Source organism: Psammomys obesus, unplaced genomic scaffold (genome assembly GCF_907164565.1).
Source record: "Psammomys obesus unplaced genomic scaffold, mPsaObe1.curated_primary_1811, whole genome shotgun sequence".
NCBI classification, from domain to species: domain Eukaryota; kingdom Metazoa; phylum Chordata; class Mammalia; order Rodentia; family Muridae; genus Psammomys; species Psammomys obesus.
In genome coordinates, this window is record NW_026592890.1 from 5,802,732 (window position 1) to 5,829,773 (window position 27,042).

Here is a 27,042-nt window from a genome sequence, read left to right on the forward strand (position 1 = left end):
GGTGAGTCAGAAACGTTCAATTTACTGCACTTATCCAAAGCCTAAGCTGTGCAGATACCACCCTGAAACATTGAAACAGTCAAGTATCTAATTGTAAGTGCACATTTGAAATGCCCCCTAGAGTGACACTCTAGAACACCTTGACATGCTCAGCCTGCTGCAACCAATTCATTGTACCAGAGGGAAAGAAACCAAACAACAGCTGAGATGAGACAGTCGTGTTAGCAGCTCTTACATGACAGCTAAGACAATGAGCATAAGAGGAAAGGCTGATTTTGACACAGACCAGAGCTGGCCTGTGGTGGGCAGCCTATCAGGTGGGGAGTGTCTGGGAAAGGAAGCTGCCCACCTCCTGGCAGCCTGGGAGCAAAGGGAAAGGAAGGGCCGCAAATCCCAGGAGTTCCCATAATCCTTTCAAGGGCACACCCACCTGTAAGCTCCATGTCTTAAGATTCTTAACCCTTCCCCCAATATTGCCGCTAGCTAGTGACCAGGTCCTCAGTATTTGGATCCTTGGGGAATACTCATCAGAAGATCTTGAGTAGTAACAAAATCTTGACTCTCAAGAACTATGGCATCCACAGTTAAAAAAAAAAAATTACTAGACATGTAAAGAAACAAGAAAATGTAATCCCACGAACCAGAAAAATTCCAAGGACTAGGAACCAGCTGCGACGTGACTCAGATGCTGGAATTTGCAGACAAGAGCCACTGATATGTGCCTCTAAGCCAGGCAGGGTGGCACTTGCCTGCAATCCTAGCACTTGGGAGGTGGATCAAACGGGATCAGGAACTCTAGCCCAGCTGCACAGTATGTTTAAAGCGGCCGTGAACCACAGTAGACCCCAGCTCCAATTAAAAAAAAGAAAAAACAACAACAAAAAGGAAGTACATATAAAGTTTGAGGACTTACAGATACGGCGATAGTAAGATAATGGGTGGACAGAGCTCAGCAAGAAAACCCTAGAGAAAAACAAAAGGAAACTTTAAGAAGTGAACTCTCGCCAGGCGTAATGGTAAGACACCTATAACCATTGCACTGGGAAGCAGGAGGCCATTACCATTTCCAGGTCAGGCTGCTCTGCATATTGAGTTCTAGCCAACCAGTGTAACCTTGCCACAAGAGAAAAGTGCTGAAATGCCTGAGGTAGAAAATGCATTAGATGATAGTGATGACGATTTCATGTAAGTGTGTGTGTATGTGTGTGTGCACATGTATCTGCCATGCGTGCATGTGGAGGGCACAGGGTAACTTTTGGGAGTCTGCTCTCTCCTTTCATCATGGGTTACGGGGTGAAACCTAGGTCAACAGGCGTGTGCAGCAAGTGTTTTTACTAACTGAGCCCATCTCAGCAGGCCTTATTTTACCAAAAGAGATACAGGACAAAATAGAATAGCGGAAGAGTCTTTTTAATTGAATTTTTGATATTGAATATTAACTTGAAATAAAATGCTAGTATCAAATTAATGGATATTAATGGATTATTAATTGAATTCTTAATGGATTGAGAATTCAATTAATAATTCTATCAAACACTTAAGAAATAACAATCTGACCATAGCTTTTTCAATAAGTTTATGAGAAATTATCCTTACACTGATCTACAAGACCAAACAGATCTTGAAACCAGAATTTGAGAAAAATCATAAGAGAGAGATCATTATATAATTATCCTTATGAACATAGATAAGAAAAATTCTCTCAAAAAGTTAGTAATTAAATCCTAGCACTGTACGAAAACATAGTGTAATTTGAGTCAGGGAGGATTATTTAATTGTTGTGAGCAAATCCTCAACAAGAATCAAGTTTAAAGAGTAAGTGTACTTTGGCTTATAGTTTGAGGGTTACCGTACCTCATGCTGGGATGGCTTGGAGTCAGGGGCTCTATGGCAGCAGAAGAGGAGGTTGGTGGGATTCCTGAATCAGGTAGCAGAAAATGAATAGGAAGTGGGGTCTGGCTATCAGACCTCAAGGACTGACCCTTCATTCTCTAGTGAGATCTCCTAAAGGGTCCCACAACCTTCCTTTTGGACACTGTTTTCAGTGTCACTCCCTAGGGATGAAGTGTTCAAATACACAAGCCTATGGAAGACATGTCACCCTGAAACCCAAACACTCAGAAATGTAAACTTGTCTTTCAGTATTCAACTTTCAACCACTTCATCATATTTAGAGAACAAAGGAGAAAATCAGTCATGCCAATAGGTGTGGAAAGAACATCTGGAAACGGTCAAACACCCAAACACAGAAACTCCCAGTAAACCAGAAATAGAAGACAACTTCCCCAGCGTCATCAAGGGCATCTGTACAACCCTAAAAATAGCATCGTATTCAATGATGGAGGATCTGATGCTTTCCGTCTAACACTGGGAAAAGAGCCAGGATGCTGTCCTGTCTGTTTAATGTAGTTGCTGCTCTGGCACCTATGTGTAGGCCTGACATGAGTTGTTACATCCTAGTCATTTCCCAACGTCTTCAGCTCAGTTAAAGCTCCCTCCCCACCCCCGCCCCGTGTGGTTGTTTCTGATGCAGCTGCTTGCTTCTCACTTCACTAACATAAACCCCAGCATTCCACAGCTTCTGACTGAGCTACACATGCAACCATGTAAGCTGTTCCCCTCTGCAGGTGTTTTCTGTAAACAAGCCAGGCCACAGCCCTGCAGAACGCTCAAAGGATAAGCACAAATAAAGATGGAGTCCTTTTGCTCTCTCTCTCTCTCTCTCCCCATCTCGAGCTGCTTAAACCCCCTGCCTCCTCCAAAATCTCCGTTAGGCCCCTTTCGTCTCTCTGGGACTTTTGAGAAATAAATGTTTACTGTTTCATGAAGATGGGTTTCATTTCCTTGTTGTAACTCGCTTGCTTGATACCCTCAGACTGTTCTCGATAGTGGCCACCTTGCCAGATGGGCACTGTCAAAGGACAGACTGTAAGACCTAATTAGAAAGAAGCCATAACAGAGGCTAGGGAAAGAGCTCAGGTGGTTAGGTGTGTGTTTGTAATCCCAGTGCTGAAGCAGCAGACAGGCAGGTCCCTGAGGTTCACTGGCTGGTCACCCTGGTCTTCCTGTTGAGGTTCAGGCCAGCGAGAGACTGTCTCAGCAAGGCGGATGGTGCCTAAGGAACAACACCTGGATTAGCCCTGCACCTCCCAAGGCAGACACTCAGGAATGCATTCGCCCTTACAATACTTGAATAGATATGAATATGTACACACACACAGAAACTATTAAGATCAGAAACTACAATAGCTGTATACTACTTTATTTTTTTAGTTGTCTGAAGTAAGAAAGAACTTTAAATAATATTTTTTTCTGATTTGTTTTTTTGTGCTGGTATGGGTTAGCAATTCAGAAACCTTTAAGAATATATTTTATTAATAAATTTTGTTTTTTAACAATTTCATGCATGTATGAAATGCATTCTCGTGAACCCCCCCCCTTTCTATTCTTAGGCCCCAGCCATCCTCGCCATCCTTACAAATCTCTTTCTTATATTCAGTGCTTTCAGGTGACTTTGTACCTGTATATCCCATAGAGTTTAACTAGGACTGTCTGTGCAACTTTGGGTTTCGAACTATCCACTAAAACTTGATGATCTTACCAGTGGGAACACAACTGAGTACTATGCCTTATTCGTTTCCAGAATCTGCTAGATGACAATACCTGGAAAGGTCCTGTGAGCCCCTCCCCCACCCATATCTTACTGCTATGCAGGACTCACTCTCATGGGCCCAGCAGGGACAACTGCTGTCAGGTAATGATCACTATGACTTCTGTGTGCTTAGAAAATGGCATTTTGCTGTCTTTCCCTATGTATTCCACAGCATTCCCTGAGCCTTAAGGGAGTGGTATAAGTGTCTTGTTTAGGGCTGAGCCTTCAACCATCTTTTGTTCTCGGTAGTCTGTACAGCCGTGGATCTCTGCATTCATCTCCGTTAACTGCCGTGGGAGGCTCCTCTAAGGCTGAGAGTAGTGTTTGTCTATGAGTATAACCATAAAGATTTAAAAGGTGGCTTAGTGCTGGGTCAGTTTAGCTAAGCAGCAGTAGCAGGTCCCCTACCCTGGGGCCCAAGGTTTTCTTAGTCACAGCTTTGACTGGTTTAGAGCACTAGACATGTGTCATGGCTTGTGCACCAGGCTTCGAATCCAGGCGTGGAATGGCCAGTCACTAGCACAGCAGTGCCACTATCGCATCTAGGGCACAAACTCTTTTTGCATTATGGGCTTAAGGAAATATATTAAGAATTACGAGAGGGAAAGGCTACAAACATCGAAAGCAAAAGGCATAGAATACAGAACTTGGAGTGATAATTGCAGATATATGTTTGAGTAAGTGGCTTTTAATGCTGAAGAAAATATATGAGTATGTACTATGTGTATGTACTTACCTCCTTAGAAAAACTGAAGTACAGAGAAAACATATTCGTATTTCCTACTAGAAGGAACTAGGACCTGTCTGAGAAATGTCAGACTGTAAAGTGAAGACAGGGAATGTTTAACATGAGCCTGGAAGATTGGATTGAGTCAGAGAGCGGGGAAGCAAGTGCTTAAAGAATGCCAAATTGCAAGGGAGCTAGCAGGAGCTATTGCTAGTTGAATCTGGGACAACCTAAATATCAAAGCAACTATTCGTGGTAATAAATTATAACTCATTAAAAAAAATAAGTGTCTCAGGCCATGCTCATACAAACACACTAGAATGTACTGAATGTTGGCAATTAAATGGGGACAATGTTTCTTTATGACAGAATACCAAGGAAGAGAAAGAGAAGAGAGGGTGAAAGAAGGTAAGGAAGAGGGGGAAAGGGTGAAGGGAAGGGAGAGAGGAAGGGAAGAGGAAGGAACAAGCAAAAAAGGAAAGAAGCAGGCTAGGAAAGCACCAGTAGGCACTGACATAAGTTAGCCTTCATTGCAGCATTAATTACAATGGAGAACTAGTAATTTCAAATTGGAAAAACGTACTTATCCCAGTGTTCAAAGTAAGTATCACTAATCGTTGGACAAACCGATACCTTTTGGCATGGCGCTGAGAAGGACACATCTCTTCATGAGAATTCTACACAAAAGGATAACCTCAACCCAGCCCTTCCAAGTGTCCAAATGGGTTAAACAGGAAGACTGAAGGTAACCTAGTTTATCGAAAAAAAAAAAAAGCACACCTATGTTATTCACAAAAATTATCAGATATCTAAAGTGCAAGTTACTGTGTTACATTCAGAAATAAACCCAGAAATTATTCTATATTAGAACAAATTTAAAATGTATTCTTATTAAGGGGAAGCATCATATGAACAACAGAAAGCTACAAAAATGAAAAGTTTTAAAATATATGTTTTCTTTTTCTTACGGAAACATCTATAATTTTAAATATCCTCATGTTTTTTTATACCCCAAGTAGGAGTGATCTTCAGATTTTTTTTGCTTGCATTCAGTTATCAGATATTTGTGGGAAAACAAACACATATGATTTTCCTTTCTGGATTTTAGTGATTGGCTATTGCTAAGAACCCTTCATGAATAAGTAGACATCCTGACAGACATCTTGTTTTCTTCCTTTTATAATATACACAATAAAAACCAGTAAATTGAAAATAACAAAAACACAATGAACATCTGCAAGGCAATTTTACTGCCTATCAGGTACTTGCACATGCTGAAAAAAAAATCTGACCATCAAAACAAACAAACTCTCGATTACCAGGTGCTGTGATGTACACCTTTAATCTCAGCGCTAGGGAGGCAAAGCCAGGCATATCATTGTGAGTTCAAGGTCAGCCTGGTCTACACAGCTAATTCTGGGCCAGCCAGGGCTACACAGTGAGACCCTGTCACCAAAATAATGATCCTGATGATGGTGATGATGATAAAGCTCACATTCCGCCTTTGAGTATCAGTTACATAGTCCAATCGACTTTTATTTTTGCCACGTGCCAACAGGATTGCAGTCATTTCCAAGTATCCAGAGAAGAAATAAAAGTGGCATGGGTTGTTTCGAACCAACCCAGAAGTAGTAATAGGCATTTCTCAAATTCATTTTCTCTCTGAAATAGTCTTCTCATGCAGTCCTTGCTGGCAAAGAATTAGCAATTCTCTTGCCTCTTCCTCCCACATACTGAGATGCTGCCATGACCAGCTTCCCAGATCCATTCTTTACAGATGAGAGGTGGAACTTCTGTAATCTGCTTTGGGTGCTCCAGGGTTCCTCTCTGACTGAGCCTGTTTCTAGGAGGGAGAAGTGTTTCTTTGTTTTGTTTCTGCTCTTTGGATAGCAGGTGGGTGTGGATTGTGCAGAGGATGTGTGAAGAACTCCAGCGCCAAGCTCCCATTGGAAGCCCCTGGCCTTGCTGTGTGCACCTGACCTCTTCCCCTGGTTTGATCTCAAGAGAAGAGTGTTCCCTTCACACAGAATGTGTACTGCTGTTGCACTCCTTACAATTGTCAACAGCATCACCTGGGGCCTTTGCATCTCTGCACGTCATGAAAATAGAGTGTATGCTTTTGATTTCTCCGAAAACAAGCATCTACATTTAGGGTGCCAGGTTTGGTTGTGCTTGTGCCACAGCCCCGATTTACCCAGCTTGTGCAGACAGAGAGTATATGACCACATATTCACATGGGCTTATTCTGAGTACTGGAGGCCTAGAAGCAGCAGGCCAACTGTGATAGCACCATGCAGTTTCAGCCACAGTAGCCTGGACATGGTGTCTTTGCCTGTGTCTGCCACCATTTCCTGTGTCATACAGCTGGAGCCTTGAATGTGACTGTTAAGAAACTGTAGGCAAACCCAAGCAGATCATTTACAGAGTGCATGACCTATACTCTTCCATGATTCTGAGATGAAGGAACTCAAAGAAAGGAGGCAGTTCTGTATCAAAGAGGATTGAGTGGGAAGACAGAGTTCAGCATGTGACTCTGGGCTGGTCTTGAGCTGGAAAGAGAGATATTATCTAGGTAACAAGTGAAAGTGTAATACAAACTTCTCTCTCTCTCTCTCTCCTCCCCCTTCCTTCTCCTCCCTTGCTCTCTGGCTTCCATATACATGTAGACACTTCCATATACATGTATGTACTCACAGAAACACAGATGCACATTACACAAGAGCACACAAGATAAAAACGGCAGGCAGCAATGACTCCAATTTTTGTTAAAAGGAAAGTGTACATATCTGTCTATATGTGAAATAATTGGAATGACCAGGATGGAGTAATCTACATTATCATTATTGTTATTATTATTATTATTATTATTATTATTATTATTATTATTATTATTTTCCTGAGCCAGGGTTTCTCTGTGTGGCCTTGGCTGTCTTGGAACTCACTCTGTAGACCTGGCTGGCCTTGAACTCACAGAGATTCACCTGCCTTTGCCTCCCTGAGTCCTGAGATTAAAGGCATGAGCAACCACCACCTGGCTTAATCTACATTCTTTACATTTACATGTGTTACCAATTTTCAATGTGTGACGTTATCTTATAAACATTGAAGCAATATCTTTTTTGTGTGAAAGGACAGAAAATGGCTTTAAAATTTTTGGAGGAAATTTTCACATTAAAATTTTTCTACCTTACCTCATTTTGGTTTTCTGGTGTCCTAAGCATATTGCTTCAAATGTTTTGCATTTTGATACCAAATGTTTCTAGATATGCTAAGCATGCACACAAATATGAGCAGAGTCTCTGGGTTGGAAAGAATAATGGTGTCTGGTTTTCTGCAGGATTCTATTTGGAGTGAGCTGTGTTGAATTTATTTCAAAGTTTCTTAGAGTTCTCCTAGGACTCTGTTTCTTTGGTCTTAGGCCCATGCTGGCCCTGAGAGGTGCACCCAGGAAAGCACAAGGTATGTGTTCAGTGGCTAGGGCCGTCCTCCTTGTTGGCTGCCTGAAGGTGTTCTGAGAACTAATGAGGAGGCTTCTGGAGTGCTTTGAGCTGCTCAGATGAAAGAAACAAACTTCTACTTTTGTTTATAAAACAACTGCTGTTGCCAGCAAGTCCACCAAGTCAGCCAAGAACAGAGAAAGGCCACTGGCATTCCAGCTACCACCAACAATGCAAGAAAGGTAGCTGTTGGCTCTAAGTGCCAAAGACAGTGGGATCTTTCCTTGAGGTGGATGATGATGCTGTACAGCTAACAGGAGGGCAGAAGTACTCTTAACAGCGGAGGCATCTCTCCACTCTGTCCCCTAGATAGAATTTTAAAACAAATCCTTCCTTTCTTTTTACATGGAAATGTCAAATATAAAGATAAGCACACATGATGGATGAGAGGGACCCTCTTCCACACTTTGGTGGCCCAAGTGTTCACACCCCTGAATGGTCCCTTCACTTTCCAAGCTGTGATGGGCTTTCTGGCTAATAAAACATGTTCATTTGACTCTAATATAGATAGCCTGCTTGCTGACAGACTTTTCTTGTTGGTTTAATGAGTTCTGGGAAATACCAACGTGATCATGAACTACAGGTGATCTTTAGGGCCAGCATATGCCCTCTGGGAGCTGTGGACAGTTCCCAGGGACCAGCTGGCAAGAAGCTGGATGCTCTCCTACAAAGGCATGGAAATGAATTCTGCTGGAGACCTGAATGAGCATGGGAGTGAATTCCTCCTCAGGTCATGAGAACACAGCCTAGTCTACACCCTGATAATGTGGGCAGAGGACTCAGCAGACTTGGATACCTGAGCCACAGAGGCTGTGAGGTACACCTGTTGTGTTAACCCCTCCCCAAGTTTGTGACAATTTGCAGCAATGGATAATTAAACACAGTTTTGTCACAGAATGTCAACACCTTTCAAGGGTTCCCAGAGTTGTTCTTTCTATCTCCTTGTGTGTGGGAGGTGGACGGGCTGAGTGTCTAAAAGCACAATCTAAACTTTCTGTCATTTCACTTGCAAATACTTTTAGTATGCATCTCTAAAGGATAAGGACTTTTCAACAGTGCCAGATGCCAGGAAAATCCAGTATAGTTGAGAATTAGAATGGGCAAGTACTCTACCACAGAGCTACACTCCCAATGCCAAGAGGGTGATTTCTAAAGCCACCAAGACAATAGATTTAACATGTGTTTTTGGCAAAATAACATCTTGATCACATCAGCCAAAGGATAGGAAAGCATAAAAGCTTTAACTTCTAATGCCAGAGAAGTGCCAGTTGGTTGGTTTTTAAAAATAGCACAGTTACCAAGCACTTAATTGTCTCTGTAATATGCCTGCCTGTCATACAATATCCCGTATAATTCAAGGCTAATTCCAGTTGCCCATTTAAGATCCTTAGCTGGAAGTGGTGGAACATATCTGTAATCCCAGCATGCAGAAGGCTCAAGTGGAGAACCGGGAACTGGAGACTAACCTAGGCTACAATAGTGAGAACTTGTTTCAAAAACGCACGCATCCACTCACCAAACAAATAAAAAGTCCTATCCGGCCCCTAAGAATTGAATTTGCTTTTAATTTCTTGTAATTCCATGTCCTATCTAATTACCATTTCTATTCCCACCACTTCCCAGCTGGTTGCATCCTTTTACTCTTTCGGGTAGTCAAGCTAATCTCCCTTTGACACAGAGCACTGAGGCGTGCTTTGTGAGGGAAAAACAGCTCTGGGTTCAGTGCCATCTCTATCACTGGGCAGCTCTGTAGTGTTAGGCAAGCAGCTTCTTTGAGCTGGGTACAATAGTGCCTCGCGGGTTTGTGGTGAGGATTACACAGCGAACCTGGGCAGTGTACGCACGTGCCTATCACGCACTGGAAAGCACCTTTCCCAAAGCTTGTCTTTGTTGCTCTCCAAACCCTGAGCTCCACAACGCCCAGTACCTTACCGCCCCGCCTTCGTCGCAGGGGATGCAGGGATTTGTAGTTTTAGGTCCTCAGGTCACGTTTCCTCCCAGAGTTGGGTAGCGGGAGAAGGAACTACATATCCCAGCGGGCTCCGAAAAGAAAGTAGGGCTCGTGAAATCCGTTCCCGGTTCCTTTCCACTCTCGGTCACCTTAGTGCACTTTGAATTAGCGCTACTACCGGGCCGCGAAGCCAAGTGGCGCAGGGGCGCGTAGGAGGATGGGGCTCTCTGGAGTCGGACTTGTGCCCGCATGTCAGGCTGGGATGGAGATAAAGGAGCATTCCAAGCATTCGCTAGACTTGCGGTCCCTTTACTGTGTGGGGGCTCCACAAGGGGGATGGAGACAGAAGTAAAATGAGCGCATAGTGAGCCATCAGTGGGGGAAAAGTGGAGAATGAAAGGCGGGGAAGGCAAACAAAGCCTGCCACTGGGGGCTTTCAATCCGAAAGAGGGACCCGATTGGTCGCTGTTGGAGCGGATACAGACCGCTCTGCCGTTCCCCTGCCCTTCGAGGTCCCGAAGCCTGGCCTGCCTCGGGCCGCTGCTCATCAACCTGTCATCAGGCACTCCACCCCCTCCTCTGGGCATCAGTAGAGTTTCCCAGCGTCTCAGCCACGCGTGGCGCAGGGGAGGAAGAGGACGAGCCGGGGGCAGGCCAGGGAAGGTCACTTCTCCGCGCCGAGGGTACTCAGGTCCCTGATCATTTCAAGACTGGTCTTTCGAGTGGCCGCGAGGATGCGTGTGTCCGGAGGCGGCAGCTGCTGCCGGGAATAATCCCGTGGAGAAGCCGGTGGCGGACCAAAGTCGGCCGGGAGCGCTTGGCGCCTCGGCACCGAGGGCGACGACCTGAACGCTCCCGGGGCGAAGGATGTCGCCAGGAGCCAGGCACCTTCCCCGCGGCACGCCAGGCCCTCCCAGCCCCGGAGCCCTGCGCCCTGGCGCGGTGGGACTCGGGCAGGAGCCCGGGGGAGCTGGTGCCCTGGCTTTGCTGGCGAGTAGGAGGAGCGGAAGGAGGAGCCCGGCTGTGAGGCGCGGGCGTCGCCGCCCACCCGGCCGCGAGGAGGCGGACCTGCTCCGAGCGCCGAGCGCGCGCCGGGGCTGAGCCTTGCAAACAAGTGTCTCTGGCAGTGTCCCCGCGGCCCTCCGGCGGCCCTCGTCGCGCTGGGACTGGCTCCTCCGGACAGAAGGAACCGAAGAAGCCCCGGGAGCCGCCGCCACCACCACCTTCGCCCGGGAGCTCCGCGCAGGGGCCGCGGACTCAGCGCGGCTGCTCGGCTCCGTGGACACCGGGTCGCAGCGCGGGCAGCGCCCCGGCTCTCACCGAGCAGCTCCCGGCAGAATAACGCGCGTGGCTGTCCCACCCCTGGGAGGGGTTGCCGGTGCCGCGAGCTGCCGCCCAGTTTGCAGCGCTCTCTCCGAGGGAGGATCCGTCGCCGGGAAAGAGTAGCCTCCACCTGGCCGAGGCACAGAAGTGGCTAGGGAGGGAGCCGTCCGCTGCTTCGTGTCGGCTCTGGGCGCGGCGACGGGGGATCCGCGGGCCGGAGCCCAGGCGCAGCCCGGAGCCTGCGGGTGGCGGGGCGAAGCGCACCGCGATCTGGGGGTTTGCTGAGCGGTCCCCCACGCCCCGCGGGGTCCTGCAGCCCCGATTCGCGGTCTGGAAGTCACGGAGAACCGCTGCCACGGACTGCGGACCAACACTGTCCCCCTTGAAAGCGGGTTCTGCTATGACAGCTGGGCTCTCCAAGGGGTTAACCTGGGTGTCCTCGGTAAAGTTGTCGCCGAGCCGGGAACCCGTTTAGGGGTCACAGCGCCGCGGCTCGGGGGGCGGCCGGGTGGCTGGCGGCGGCCGTGGCTCGGCGGGACCCGCGCGGCCGGGGGGCTTCTGGGGGTGTGCGCCCCCAGCCGGCTGCCCTCGTGGATGCCTCCCGGCGGCGGCGGGCCCATGAAAGACTGCGAGTACAGTCAGATCAGCACCCACAGCTCCTCCCCCATGGAGTCGCCCCACAAGAAGAAGAAAATCGCGGCCCGGAGGAAATGGGAGGTGTTCCCGGGGAGAAACAAGTTCTTTTGCAACGGGAGGATCATGATGGCCCGGCAGACCGGCGTCTTTTACCTGACGCTCATCCTCATCCTGGTCACTAGTGGACTCTTCTTCGCCTTCGAGTAAGTGCTGATTTCTAGACGCCTTGCTCCCCTCGCCTTCCCCTGCGCCTACTTTGGCGACTTTCGTTTTCTGGTGTATATTGTTATATAATGCTAGCCCGCTCCCCTGTTTTCCTTTTAAGGGGCAGTTTGGTTTTCAGCCCCCTGGAATAACACCTTGCTGGGCTGGGATCCTTGGAGTCAGGAAGAGAGGAATGGGAGCACGAATGAGGCAAGCCAGATCACCTGCTCCAGAGCCTTGGGTGGAACCAGGCAGGTGGGCTTTTGCCTCTGAGTCTGGAACTAGTACATCAGCCCAGATGCAGCCTTCTTGGGGGAGGGTCGTGGGGATTTCTAAACTAGAGATAAACAGACTTGACTTAGTCCGTGCCCTCCCAACCCCCGCCCCAAGGAAGTTTAAGGCATCTTCTTGAACCTAGTTGGCTTAATCTTGTCCCTGGTTTGCAGAATAATTAGGGATCTCAGTTATTTTTGGCCGATCGTGTTGATTACCTACAGTGTCCTGCATGGGTAATTTCATTTCTCATTCTCCTTGTACTCTCTATTAACAGCCTTCGCTTACCAAGGGTGGAGTGCACCCTCTTTCAAAGAAGTTTTCACAGAAAATATCCACAATAGATCATTTGGAAACAGGCAGAAGGTGTGGGGCCTGGAGAGGAAAACGGGACACTACATAATTCCTCCTGATTCCTGAAACAGTTCTTCGGCACTTTACTCTGGGGTGGGAAAGCGTGAATCTTTAGGAAATCAAATTGGCCAAAGCAACGACGCTCTACTCACTGAAGAAAGGTCTTATTTATTAGTAGCCCATACGTAAAGAGTTTAGCAGTATTCCAAATCAATATCAAAGCTTCGATTGGGTTCAACATTTGCAGCTTCTCACCTCTCCCTCATTCTATGCTCAAAAAAAGTTAAGGTCTCTATCCGAACTTTTAGAAAGGAGTATGTTTAAGGGCAGATTGTCTTTGAGCTGCTCACATTCCATTACAGGCAGGACGGATGCTTTCCGTCCTTGCCACTTCTTCCGGCCAGGGTTAGCTAAAACCTACTATCTCCCTCAGTCTTGTCTTTAGTGAGTGCCAGGCTCTGATTCCGACCCCAGCTTTTGCTTATTTATCCTTTACAGCCTCTGCCCTCCATTTCTGAGTCTGGATTGCCCAGGCGTCTCTTAGGCTACCTTTTGTAGGTGCTGAGACTAAATTGGTGTCATCTGTTGGGGGCCCAGTGGCCGGGAGGGAAGGGATATGAGGTGTGTGTGGAATGTCAAGGAGGCAAAACCCAGGTAGCTCCTGCTGTTTCCGAGGGTCCCAGCCAGCCAGCCTCTCGTCCCTGCTGACTGGACCCATGGACACCGGAGGGAGGGGCGCAGAGGCTCCTGGTGTGTTTGCCTTCGGCATCAGACCCAACACCCAAGTGGGAGTGAAGATGCCACATGTGTGACGGAAATGCCATTCCCCTGGCAGGGGCTGTAGTTGGACATATTCAGTGTTCCAACTGCCACAGCATGCTTTAAGCAGATTTGCATTGGCATTTTCGGTTGTGTGTATGTTGCATGTGGGATGGTGCGTCAGCCACTTTTGAGGTGTTTCCAAATCTTCACAGTGTGGTTTGAGACCCCCCTCCCAAGTTGTGCTCTCTCTTTTATTGTCCATATATAGCTTCGAACCAAAGCGTAAATTCATTTTCATTCCTTAGTCTCTCTCCTCTCTCCCTCTCTCCCCTCTCACCGCCCTCTCTCCCTCTCTCTTCACGAGGTGCCCACAGCCCTCACCTCCAGCTTATTAAGATCCTTTGCTGCATCACTGCTGTGCTGGCTGATGACCGTAGGAACAACCACAGGCACCGGGGTTTTATTAGATCCTCTTTGCAGCCTTGTTTTCACGTCAGTTCTGGGGGTGTCGGGGTGATGCGCTGCGCGTGCATGCTTACCCCCACCACTGTTGCTTCAACATGGCAGTTTGAAGTTTCAAGAAAGTAAGAGGCCAATCTTAGTGTTATGCTTCAGTTGAGAAAAATCGTAGGTTAATTCAAACCTTGGAGTGCTACAGTTTGGGATCAAAAAGTAATGCCAGTATTATCTGCTCCTGTTCATCTTTCTCCTAGCCATCCTTTAATTGTTTATTGAACACATACTCTGAGCTTCCCTATTGTGATTGTTTGGTTTCATCTCTTGGTGGCTTCTCACATGAACAGCTACATTAGGCTTGCCGTTATCACAAAATACCCTAGAAAAATAACTGAAAGAAGGAAGGATGTATTTTAGCTCACAGTTTCAGAGGCTTCAGCCTCTGTTTGTCTGGCCCATTGCTTTCACACCTAAGGAGGAGAAGGATAACATGCTTACAGGATCATGTGCTTGAGGAAGGCTGCTTATTTGTGGCAGGTAGGAAGCAGCAGGAGACAGAAATGGGCCCCCAATGGACTTACTTTCTACCACGAGGCCCAATCTTCTACCACCTCCCAGTAATACTATCATATAAACTCACCCTTTGCCCTCATTCCCAACCTGGAACAGATGAACAAGAAAGCTGAGCCAAGAACAATGACTGTACCAGAACTCAGCAACAGGTGTTGGTGGTAACTTCAATCCCTGGAGAATTACAGAGTAAAAATGACTGTTCCCATGAGAGAGAGATGAAGAGAGAGAGAGAGCGATCACAACACTAACTGTGGGAAGGCTGCTGAGCACAACTCCTTAGGTTTACCATGTTTTCTGCAAAGAACAGAATCTGGTTAGAAGCAGGATTTTTGGAAATGCACACCCTAACTTCAGCAGCATGACCCTCAATAACTGGTCATTTTTAAAAATAAATTTTGTGTTGGTTAAGATTTATCATCATTGTCATCAAATTGATACCAGTTAGGGTCACCTAGAGAAAGGGAACCACAACTGAAGGATTGCCCAGATCACATTGACCTGTGGCCTTGTCTTGTGAAATATTGTCTTGATTAATGATCAGTGTGAGAGGGCCCAGCCTACTGTGGGTGGCACTATCCCTAGGCAAGTAGGTCTGGGCTATGTAACAGAGGTAGCCAAGCAAACCGGTAAGCATCATTCCTCCATGGTATCTGTGCCTGCTTCAACCCCCCTCAATGATGTATTGTAACTTGGAAGTACAAGCTGAAATAAACTCCTTCCTCCCTAAGGTGCTTTTACAGTAATTCTCAACCTGTGGGATCCCCCTGACACCCCTTCCCCCCCAAAAAAAAGACCATGGGAAAACACAGATATTTATATTACAATTCATAATAGTACCAAAATTACAGCTATGAAGTAGTAACAAAAATAATCTTATGGTTGGGCATCACTACAACATGAGGAACTATATTACAGGGTCACAGCCTTAGGAAGGTTGAGAGCCACTGTGAGAATGTTTTTTTCATAAAAGACTAGGCCATTTCAGGTTGAAAATGAAAGTCAGCTAGCACACCTCACTTCTAGAATTTATAAAGTGGGGTTTATAACATTTACCTTTAAATGTTCATGTTAAGTGGGAAAATTCTCTTAGGATGGTGACTGGTGTGGCACAAATGCTGATTGCATGGCATGTACTGTTGGGTAAACACCCCAAGAACCCTGGCCACCCTCTGAGAGCCTCCAGGAAGTGAGAGTGTGAAGACAGCGTTATTAGTACTAAGGAAATGGGCTGCTGCGCAGTCCCTTTATAAAAATCCCCTGAGCCCGTATAAGCAATGTCCCTGATCTTACCCACGAAGTGTCCTGGTCCACACCCCGATTCCACCTCCATTTCTGGAGCTCACACCTTAGAACTGTAAACCAACAAAGAAGCTACAAGAAGTAACCAGATCTAACACTTCATCTTCACAAGCAGGTCAGGGCTGCTTATCCTCTTTGGCTTGCCTTCACTGAACATATGGAGTACTGGTGAGAAGTGACAGCATTTCATAGCTGCCATTTAGAAGGGGAGGAAGGGACACTCACTGCAGAGACATCTCACTGCTCCCCGTGGCTACCAAGGGTCTCTTCAAAGGCTGCAATACCACTGTCCTCATAGCCACAGAATGGCATTTGTTCAGTGAACATTGTCAATCAGTGCCTTTTCCTGTGGATTATGCACACGTGGGCACACAAAGACTACTTTGTCATGGCTAAAAATCTGAAAGTGAAAAATCTTTGTCTCTGACTACTGGGGTTTCATAGTTACTTCTCACAGGCTTAGAGAGAGGGACCTAAGTGGGAATCCAAGTGAGGTTCTTGTTTCAGGGTTCTCATGTAAGCTGAGCAGAGATCTGCTTAGATCCTAGGCATGACTGTGTCTCCTTGGGACAGGGTGAAGGTATTGCTGGGGTCCCAACGTGAGTGAGAATTTGGGAACATTCTCAAAATTGTCATTGTTAGAAGCCCATTGATATCTGTTTCAAAAAGCAGTGTGGGGCCAGGAAGATGGCCCAGCAGGTAAAGGTACTTGCAGCCAAACTTGACACTCTGTGTTCAGTCTCTGTGACCCATATAGCTAGAGAGAACTGACTCCTGCAGGTGGCTTTGTCCTTCAGAGTGCAGGCCTTGGCATGCACACATGCACACACACAGTAACAGACAAATTCACAAAGATGTTTTTCTTTCTCTCTAGTCGTTCTCTGCCTCCTCCTGCTCCCTCTCTTACATCTGCCTTCTCTTGTTGACTTCTTTTCTTGTTAACTTAGCTAATCACCTCTGAAATAAATGAAGAGTCATTGGGAGTCAGTAGATCTGGGGTCATGCTGGCCTTGGCAATGGTACTTGGAGCCATTCTTGGTAAATAAAATTGTCACCTATAGTAATAATGATGTTATTATAGGTGGAATAATCTCTGTTATCTTGCAAGATACTACCATAGAAGGTTCCCAATTTGTGTGAGTACGCTCTCCATCATCTAACAAAGTGCCCGAGGTAATTAACACATGAAAAGGAAAGGCTTATTTGTCTAGTGGTTTTACAGGCTCTCGCTCATGGTTTTGTAGACCCATTTCTTTTAGGACTCAAGTAGGGGCTTCTAGATAACAAATGGTGGGAAACACTTAGAGGAACAAAACTCATCCTTTATGACTGAAAAGCAAAAGAGGAAGAAGACAGAACTCCATAAACCCTTCTGAGAGGGTGCCCCAATTGTTTAAGGACCTACCTAAGTCCTACCTCCTGACAGGGCTACCATCTCCCAACAGTGCTACTATAGAGACCAAATCTTCAAACACATGGGCCTCTGGGGAACATTTGGTATCAGAGATGTAGCTCAAGCTGTCTTCTGTAAACAATTGTCAGTTCCAGTAAGGCCTCTGTCATGGATGGGTTAGTTCATTATGTAGTGGAGATGAAGCTTTCAGAACCTCAAGGGGCCACCTTCTCCAGACACTCCCATGCAGAGTATATCTGGTTTGGTACCATTCTCTGAAAATATCTGCAACATGTCACATCTTCTTCTGCCTAGATGCTGGTGATTCTGTGGGCTGCCAAACATCTGGGGGTTGATGGAAATGGTGGCAGTAATCCTCAGGACCTTATGAGACTATGTTCCTGGTCCACACAGTGATGGGCAAGAAGATTTATGACTCATTGTGGTTCTGTAGGAGTCTTGAGTAATTTCAAATCTTCATTAATCTTACATGACAAATGCCCACTTAGTATTTATTTTTGCCCTAAATGCTCTAGTCAAATAAATCACTCTGGTATCTAGTATATATATATAAATATATATATATATATATATATATTATAAATAAATAAATAAATATTTATTTATTTATTTATTTATTCTTTAACGCTTTGTAGGTTCTTGACTTGGGACATAAAAAATCTATCAAAGAAAGCCCCCAAAGATACCATTGCACACCTGTGTTTAAATTTTTTTATTTTAAATTGTGGTATGTGTGTGGATATTGCACACAGGTACAGACGCCTGGGGAGGCTGAAATCTTTGGCTCCCTCTGGAGCTGGAGGTACAGGCAATTGTGAACTGCCTGATGTGGCTTCTGGGAGCCAAACTTTGGTCCTTTGCAAGATTAGAACATGCTCTTAACAGCCAGGCCAGCTCTCCAGGCCCAGGCACCTATGTTTCGGTGCTGTCTCTCTGAGCTAGTGAGAGTAACACTGTGTACTATGCAGAAGAGATTCATGTAGGTTCCTAAAATAGGTATGGTGCTTAATTATTTAATGGACCATATCTGCATATCCTGGAGATTTTTCTTTTCTGCAGTATAATCTTGTCCATGATTTATTCATGACAGAGTTATTATGTCTTAGCAATAGAATTTAAATGAAGGATTTCAAGGAAGCATGCTATTCTCCTGTAGCTGGGCTTGTTAGCGAATCTAGAGGTGTTCTTATAGCTCCTTAAAGTTAGTTGCATGTAGGAATTGGAGGCTAATAAAATGGTTTTGATTGAGTTGTTCAGGTAAGGGCTGGGAACCATCTGTTGCTCTTATTTAGTTGTTCCTTAAACATAGAAGACTGATCCCATTTCAAATGTTTTGTTAAATTTGAATCATGGTCTTAGAGTATAGCATGGGCTGGTCTGAAACTGGAAATCCTCCTGCCTCTACCTTCCAGGTGCTGAGATTATAGGTACGTGCTGCTACGAAGCAAGTTCTTAGAGATTTTTTCACTTAAGTTTTAATTATGTGAGTATGTGTGTGTGTGTGTGTGTACGGGAATGTGCACCTCAGTGCAGGTACCTAAGAAGCCAGACCCTCCAGAGCTGGAGTTGCAGAGTTGGAGGAGTGTGTCTGAGCCCCTGAAGCGGGTTCTGGGAACTGAACTCAGGTCCTCTGAAAAAGCCATAGGTGCCCTGGGCTACTGTGCTCTCTGTCTAGCCCTTCAAACATATTTTAAAAATACTTTAATTGTTTAGTTAGCATGTGAAATAATGGATTTCACTGTTACATTTTTGTATGTTTTTCATTGTACTTTATAAAATAGATGGTCTTCTATGTCTCTAGTTTTCTTCCTTTGAGGACTTAGTCACAGAGAAGATTATGCATGAATACAAACATGAGTTTTGAGGTAAAATACTAAAAAAACAAAGCAAAACAAAAAAACTGTTACCCAGTTCAAGGAATGTATCAATACCAGTGCTTTTTTGTTTTTAATTAAAAATTTTAATTGACACATAAAACTTAGAGCTATTTATAGATTATCAGGTAATCTTTTGATTCATATTAAAATCAGGGCAAGCACAAATCTGTCACCTTAAACATTAACCATTTCCTTGCTGTGAAAACATGGACCTTTTGAAACATTACCTGCCTCTTCTAGTTTACTCATGTCCTGGGTCCCTTGGCCCAGTCCCAACTCCCTTTCCCCAGGCCACGGAAATGGAGGAGGATGGTCATTTTTAGTACCTAGCCTTTTGCATGGATACATTTCCCAACAGTATTATACTTTGTTTCATGTCTCTTCAAACCTCCCCAGGGCCCTCTACACCTCTTCCTCCCCAACTTTTTTTCTTTTCGTAGGCTTCAGGCATGCCAAACTCTGCCAACCTGGCTATGCTGCAGCCCAAGCTTTTCTTTATCAACATACTATTAAGCAATGTGTAGTCTTTTTTCTTGAAATGATAACATTGATTTTGTGTATTTTTAATATAAGGTAGCGACATCTTGGATAGATTTACTTGTGCAGATGGCACAACTTTGTAACTTGAAATGATTTCAAACTTCCTGAAGGGTTACAGGAATAATTCATTTAGTATTTAGACTCTTTGGACTCCAGACACTTGATGTATTTCTTTTCCTTTCCCCCCTTTCCTTCAGTCTTTGTTGTATTTTCCTTCCAAACACTGAAAATTAAGTTGACATCATAAGCCTTCTTGTCCAAATGCTTCAGTAGGTAATCACCTTGCAGTGTTTTCCTTTTGTTTTCTGAGACAGGGTCTTACTATGTAACCCATTTTAGCCTGAAATTATAGCCATCCTGTCTTGGTGTCTTTAAATGCTGGGCTTAATGCTGGCCTTGTAGGAACGTGCCACTTCAGCAACTGTGTAATTCTTCTTTTGTCAATACGGCTATGTCTTCAGCTTCCGGAAACAACATGGACACAACAATCTATTGACAACATTTATCGTTTGTCTCAGTGTAACGAATTGAACTTTATCATCCTTCTGGTTTCCTAGCATTATTTTGGTTTTTGTTTTCTGCCTTCAGCCTAGCTCTACATTAGCTACATATTTTTAGTAAAAGCTTAGGCTGTTTTCTTTTGTGCTGTTACTAGTAATTGCTTAAGATACTACTGTATGACCTTTAACCTATCACAGTACACTTCCAAATACAATACTATACTTCAAAAATAATGTATGAGTAACTAGAGAGATGGCTTGGTGCATAAGAGCACTGGCTGCTCTTCTAGAGGTCCTGAGTTCAATTCCGAGTAGCCACATGGTGGCTCACAACCATCTGCAATGGGGTCTGATGCCCTCTCTTAACTTTCAGATATGCATGCAGACAGAACATTCATATAAATAAATAAATCCTTAAAAAATAACATATGAAACTTAACATCATTTTCTTAATCTTTGTGTCCTACATTTTACATACATGCATGGTATAACCAGCAATGCTATTTTCAGCCATTAATAATATTTAAAAGAAATGTAAGTAAATGTATAATGAAAATGCTTTAAAGCAAAACATATTTACATAAATATGTTTGTGCATGTGCAGAATTTAAAATGTGCTCTATAATTATCTTCACATATTTACAATGTGGACCACTCTTTGTCTCTTTTGTCTTTAGGGTCTTGCTATGTAGTCCAAGCTACATCTTCTGCATTATTTCTGTTGTTTTAAAAACATACCCCTATCTGGCTGAGCATGGCAAAGACTTAAGCCTAGCACCTGGGAGGCAGAAGCCAGTCGATCTCTCTGAGTTCAAACCAGTCTGGCCTACGTAGGGAAGCTCTGTCTAAAAGCAACAAGCTACCACCACAAAACAAAAACAAACAACTAACGAAACTATCCCTTCCCAGGTTTCTTATATTAATTTTACCGTCATTTAAAAAGTTGCATATTTTAGTGGATATAATCTTCTATCTTGATGATAGAAGATACGTGCATATATACACAGATACACAGTTTATTCCTTTTGCATATTTTACTGTGTGGTAGTTCTGCAGCTGATTGCCTCTTTATAGTTCGTACTCCGTAGTTGCTGTAAAACATATGTGTGTGCCTTTCTCTATATTTATCCTGCTTGCGATTGGCTAGGCTTCTCAGGTCTGTGAGTAGATATCTCTCATCCAATTTGGAAATTTTCCGTCCATTCTTCCTTTGGATATTTCTTTTGTCCTCCCCGCTTTTCTTCCTTATACATAAGACTTTATATAGTACTACACGCCTCACTTTATTCCATGTTTTTCTCTCTCCTTCCTTTTTGTGTTTTTATTTGAGTAACTCCAATTGCTCTGTCTTTAAATTTACTGATTCCATCTATGGTAAGCCACTTTCATGTCTTGCTTTTTCTTATTTTGAACATTCCCGCATTACTTTTGTTTTCATTCATAGTCTTGTGCTGAGGCAGACGCTTGCCCTGGAACTGCAGCGGCCCAGCAGTCTCTGGGCTGCCTCTTCCTCCTTTCTGTGCATCGTACTTTTTGATTGGACAAAAAGTAGACATGGTGTGTAAAGGGATTAAAGAAATTACAGTAATTTACACAGTTCTAATATGAGTTCATGTGTGGGTTGAGTCAGCCTAATTTGTACAAGTTTAATACCTTTTATCTAAAATGCTGGAGAGCATGGATTTCATTTCATTTTTTTTCTCCAATCTTGAAGTTTTTACAGATACGCAACCTGAAGGTAACTTTGCAGAACCATGTTAAAGAGCTTACATTTGACTTGGCTCCATCTCGTGAAGTTGGGTGTAGAATTTCCACTGGTGGACTCGTTGGTGCCTAGAGACATCAGGCTTTTGATGCACTAAAAACTTTGGATCTTTGTATTAGGTGTGCTCAACCGAAATGGTTGTGAGTTTGGGAGAAGCGTCATTTAGATTCACTGTCGCTGGCTTTTAAAGGCTTGAGGGTTGAAAGCAGGCTTTCCCTCTACGTGAGTGGTGTGGTGAGTCCTACCCAAACCTCATGTTCTATAGGCTAGCGCCAATTTAAAGAATGGTGGGAGATTTCTCCCAGCCTTTTAGCCTGAAGAAAGCCTTATGTTTTGGCTTTAGATCCTGCCCCCAGCTTTCTGGGCCTCAGCCCATCTCCTCTGCTTACTACCCTGGCCCAGCTTTGGGAGGTCTACAGCCATGGCCTGGTTAAGTACCTGAGACCAGCAGACCTCCTGCTTTAGTCCCTGATCCTTTCTTGCTTTAATTTGAGGTGAGTCCTGGGAGCCCCTCCCTGTTCTCGCCCACCCTTGGTGTACCCTTGCTGTGTGTTGGGTAAAGACCACAGGGAAGAGCTGACTGGTGGCACATAACTTCCTCTGAGGCCGAGGCTCTTTGGAGTTCTTCTCAATATGACAGTCCACATGTGGCCCCTGACACTGGTTAAACATTTCGCTGGTTTCTTCTCACCCCTGTCCACGGTGGACAGTCACCCTCCTTCCTGCTCTGCAAGGACTGAAACAGCTGTTGGCCCTTTCTCTCCAGGGCAGGGCTCATGGCCTTTAGTTTCCTTTGCATTGTTGGCTCCCTGCTTTTGCTTTTCCATTGTTCAGCCTGTGAGGATCTTAAACCCAATGTTGTATTTCCCAGGTTCCTTGATGTACTGTCTCACGTATACGTAATCCACATTGACTGCTGAGATGGTTGATCCGTGTAAACATGCTCTGAGTTTTCATCACACTCCTTTTAATTCTTCCTGCTCTGATTCTTAGAAATTGCTGACATTTTATAGGGTAGAATATGCCAGACTGACACTTCAGAGATTTTTATCTTAAATGTGTCCTGCCTATGCCTATAATATCCAGACTGAAATGCTTAGGTTTAGATCAGAGAGAGAGAGAGAGAGAAATTTTTATGAATTCAATGGCTTTAACTGAGATAAAGAAAAAATACTTACCAAAAGACTAAATCCTGTCATTTGATCAAAGTAGCATATAATTATCATCAAAATGTGTAGAAATATTGTTATGATGGGCAAAGTGCCTTATGATAAATCTTCACCTTTTACTTTAATGCTACTTCTTTACTTTAAAGAACTAATTTATGATATTTTGGCTTTTGAATGTCTTTTGGACTTGTATTCACTTCTGTACTGTCTGCCACCATATTGGGCCTTCTTCTGTGGCTGACTTTGGTTGAAAACCAGACAGGAGTTCTGATGAATTCAGAGGCTATAAGCTCCACAGGCCCCCCATTTCCTGATTTCTGAAGGAGACTCGAGATCACTTCCTGTGCCCCAAGGGACCCAGAATGGAAAACAGGATGATGGACAGCAACTGCCTCTGTGCATGCTTCCTTGCCCAGGGCTCCATTCCTTCAGTCTGTAGGGATATGTATATTTAAAGAACAGTTTAAGTGTGTCTAAACACTCAATTAAAAATAGGGATTTATACATAATCATTTCCATATATCCTCAAACTAGATTTTTCTTTCTTTTTTTTTTTTTTTTTTTGAAACCAATGACTTCAAAGTTCATGGAAATTAGTGCTGCTGCTGAGCACCATGGGAATGTGGCAAGGGTGCTGGGTGGATGATAGGGGAGGCTGTGGCCAACTACTGTGGGCCTGGTGCCCTTGGCCCTGAGATAGTCTTATCAGTGGAGGGGTGGTGGTGTGAGCCCCAGGGACAGGCACTTAGCTGTGTGAGTGGGCTGTCTTGTGGTAGTTTTCCCACACTTCTTAGGAATTCAGGGCAATGGTTCATTTTCTCACAGAACACCAGAGTACATTAAAGGCATGAGTTCTGTTGCCTGAGTAGAAATTGCCTCTCCCTGTGCTGCTTGTAGAAATAAGTTTCCGGAAGGTGTGTGCTGGGCTATTTTCTTGCCTGTGTCCTCCTCAGTTTTCACTTTCTCTTTCCTTAGAATGAGGCTGAGGGAGGGCTTTCCGTTCTTTGGGATTTTCCTTTCCTTTGGCACCGAGGATGCTGATTTCTTCACTGTTAGTCATTTGTCTTCCTCCCGGGTTACACCTGTTCTCTCTTCCCTCACAGGAACTCTGCTCCCTCCGCCTCTGCCTTTCTGCCTTTCTCACTTTCTTAAGCAACTTCACATCCTTGTGATGGTGGCTATGGTTTTGTTTTGTTATGTTTTTTCAAATATGACTTCCAGGTCTCTTTCTCTCTTCCCCCACCCTGGCACCTACCCTGCCTGGAAGATACCAGTGACTGAGATCTGGAAACCCAGAGGTCTCAAAGCCTTTCCTTTGCATTGGGATGTGCTGCTGTCAGTGTGAGCACGTCCTGGACCTCAGAATGGTCCCCTGGAACTGTTGTTTCTTCTCACCTACTCTCCCACACCTCCTACCATCATCTCCAACAATCTTTCCCTTAATCTCTCTAGACCAGCGAGTTTCAGCATGTGGGTCTCACCAGCCCTTTGAGGTCACATATCAGATATTCTGAATGTCAGGTATTTACAGTATGATTCATAACAGCATTCAAGTTACAATTATGAAGTAGCAACAAAATAATTTTATGGTTAAGGTCACCACAACATGAGGAGCTGTATTTAAGGGTCACATTGTTAGGAATCTTGGGAACCAGTGCTCTAGAATGTATTCTTCCTGTCTCTGAACTTCCAATATATTGGCTTTCAAACGATTTCACAATTTCCTTGACGTTCTTTCTATACCAGCATGGATCCAAATCCCTCCTCTTGAATTTAGGTCGCCTAAGTGGAGAATGACATATGGCTGAAAGGATACTGTGTGATTTCCAAGGCTGTGTTAGGAAGCACCATTAAAGCTTCTGCCCAATTTTTCCGTATGCTCCTCTCTCTCTCTCTCTCTCTCTCTCTCTCTCTCTCTCTCTCTCTCACAGAGCATGTCCCATTGGAACTGTAAGCTGCCGTCTAAGAAGTCTGACTACCTAAAAGCTGCCTCGGTCCTGAGATTGCACGTAGGACATAGGACACACAGAGAGGGAGCCCCTGACTGAGAGAGCGAGGCATCATGTGATCCTAATTCTGCCTTTCCCACTAGATGAGTCTCTCACCCCCTGATCCCTGATCTTCCCACCCCATCTTTTGTCTTTTGTCTACTGAGACCTGAATGCAGCAGCCAGGGCTCACCCCTGCTGAGCTCTGCCAAAGCTGCAGCTTTACGCATAGAAGAAAGTTGTCATTGTTTGAAGCAGCTAAGTTTAGGGAAGTTTAGCATACAACCATAGTAACTGGGAAGCCATGGCCAGAAGTTCTCAACTGACAGTTGGGACTGTCTTTGGATAGGCATTTTCAGTAATTTCTATGTGACGACAATACTATTTCTAAAAACCTCTCAAACTTCAACACAGTAACTTGTTGCTAGAGATTGGGATTGGGCCCACTCTTCTCATTTCCTTTCATTTCAGTGACCATCCACGAGTAGGTGGGAAGGAGTCGCAGAGAGTTCATACACTGATAGGCTCATGCCCATGTCTGGTTCCTCCTTGGTGATGTGGTGATGTGGCTTCAGCATTAGTGACCTCGGCTCTTGTTCTCCACACCACGATAGCTGCCTTTCCCATCCTAGCTCTATGCTTCCCTTTCTCCAGCTTCTAAACCTCTAAGTTCCGTGCCACTGGGAACCTGGATACCTGCTGTGTGGGAAACATTCAGGCAAACCTGAGATTCACGGCCTTTCTGTTACTCTAAGAATGTATTGTGTGGTATGTGGACATCCCTGTTACTCCAGTTCTGTATGTCTCTTGATTTTGGAGGAGACTGAATATAATCAGCTCTGTTTTGTGCCAGGAGGTCCACTGGGGACCGGAGACCAGGTTCACCTGTCTCCGTGGCTTGTGACACACTAGTAGCCTGTGATGGCCTCATGTTCTATAGAGTCACATTTCCCCTACAGGTGTGGATGGCGCCCTAACTAATATTCCTAGTGATTTGATCTTTTGAGTGGACCTCAGATTCATATAAGCAAAGCAATTTATCATCTTGAATGGTCCTATTTTAGGGTCTTTTAATGCCACGAATTTCCCATACAGCTTGATGGTAGATAAGAGCATATTTTGAACATATAAGTAAAAGTCCACTTAAATTCAGCAGCTATATATGGTTTATTTATCTTTCTAAGCAGAGAGAAGAATTCTTTCCTCGATTACCTCACACTTACAAGCTTCATTTGAATGTCCCCGTTTCTCCGTAAAATTGTTCCCCATGAAAGTCAAACTTCGGAATGGTCTCAACACACACACAAGCCCTCTTTTGGGACATGTACTGAGTCAGCATGTGTGTCCTTAGACCGTTGGCTGTAAGTGAATCTTAAAAGGTATGCTGCTATCTTCTTACAGGTAAAGAGCTGCTAAATAATCAAGAAGCCCATGTCTCCATCCTAAAATCATTAGTCATGCTTAATGTTTTAAAAGTACATTTATTTATTTATTTATTTGTGTGTGTGTGAGAGAGAGACGGACAGAGAGAGAGACAGAGAGAGAGAGAGAGAGAGTCAGAAGACAACTTGCAGGAGTTGTTTCTCCTTCCACCATATTGGACACAGAGATCAAATCTGGGTACCAGGCTTGGTTGGCAAACATCCATCTGTTGGCATCTTGCTGGCCTATGAGATTTATACTATATTTCTTATTGAGTTCAAAAAACTAAAGAACAGAGTCTGGAAGGCATAGCTAACCTTTAAAGCAAGCTTGCCTGGCATGTGTAGAGCCCTACATTTAATTCCCGGCACGAGTGACATGGTATTACATGTTAAAAGAAAGCTTTCCTGAGCTTGGAAACTATTAGGTCAGGTGTTGTTACATAGGGCTTGAAGTAACAGCGTTGTGCAGTGTCCACTAACAAGCCCTCCTGCCTCTTAGCCATGGAGGCTTACACTGTAAGAGGCGGATCTGTGAAGATAGTGCCATGCTCTTGAATGTGATGTTGAGATTCCTAGTTATCCTTATAGGGACCGTCAGTTTGGGGAGCTTGCCTGGGTTTCTCTTGGTACCCAGAGATGGCCCTTACTAGTTTCTTCA

At 44.7% G+C, this 27,042-nt stretch overlaps 1 protein-coding gene across 4 annotated transcripts in view; it reads left to right on the forward strand.

Annotated features, from left to right (window-relative positions):
- Positions 1–10,940: 10,940 nt before the first annotated feature.
- Positions 10,941–27,042, forward strand: part of Zdhhc14 (zinc finger DHHC-type palmitoyltransferase 14) — a 284,482-nt gene continuing 268,380 nt past the window's right edge. For 3 of the 4 annotated variants that reach the window (XM_055615902.1, XM_055615903.1, XM_055615904.1), the window contains exon 1: positions 10,943–11,989. In XM_055615902.1, coding sequence (XP_055471877.1) covers positions 11,745–11,989 — 245 coding nt within the window. In that variant the 5' untranslated portion in view covers positions 10,943–11,744. Of the gene's footprint in view, positions 11,990–27,042 lie in introns of all 4 variants that reach the window. The other variant, XM_055615905.1, reaches the window with a different exon arrangement.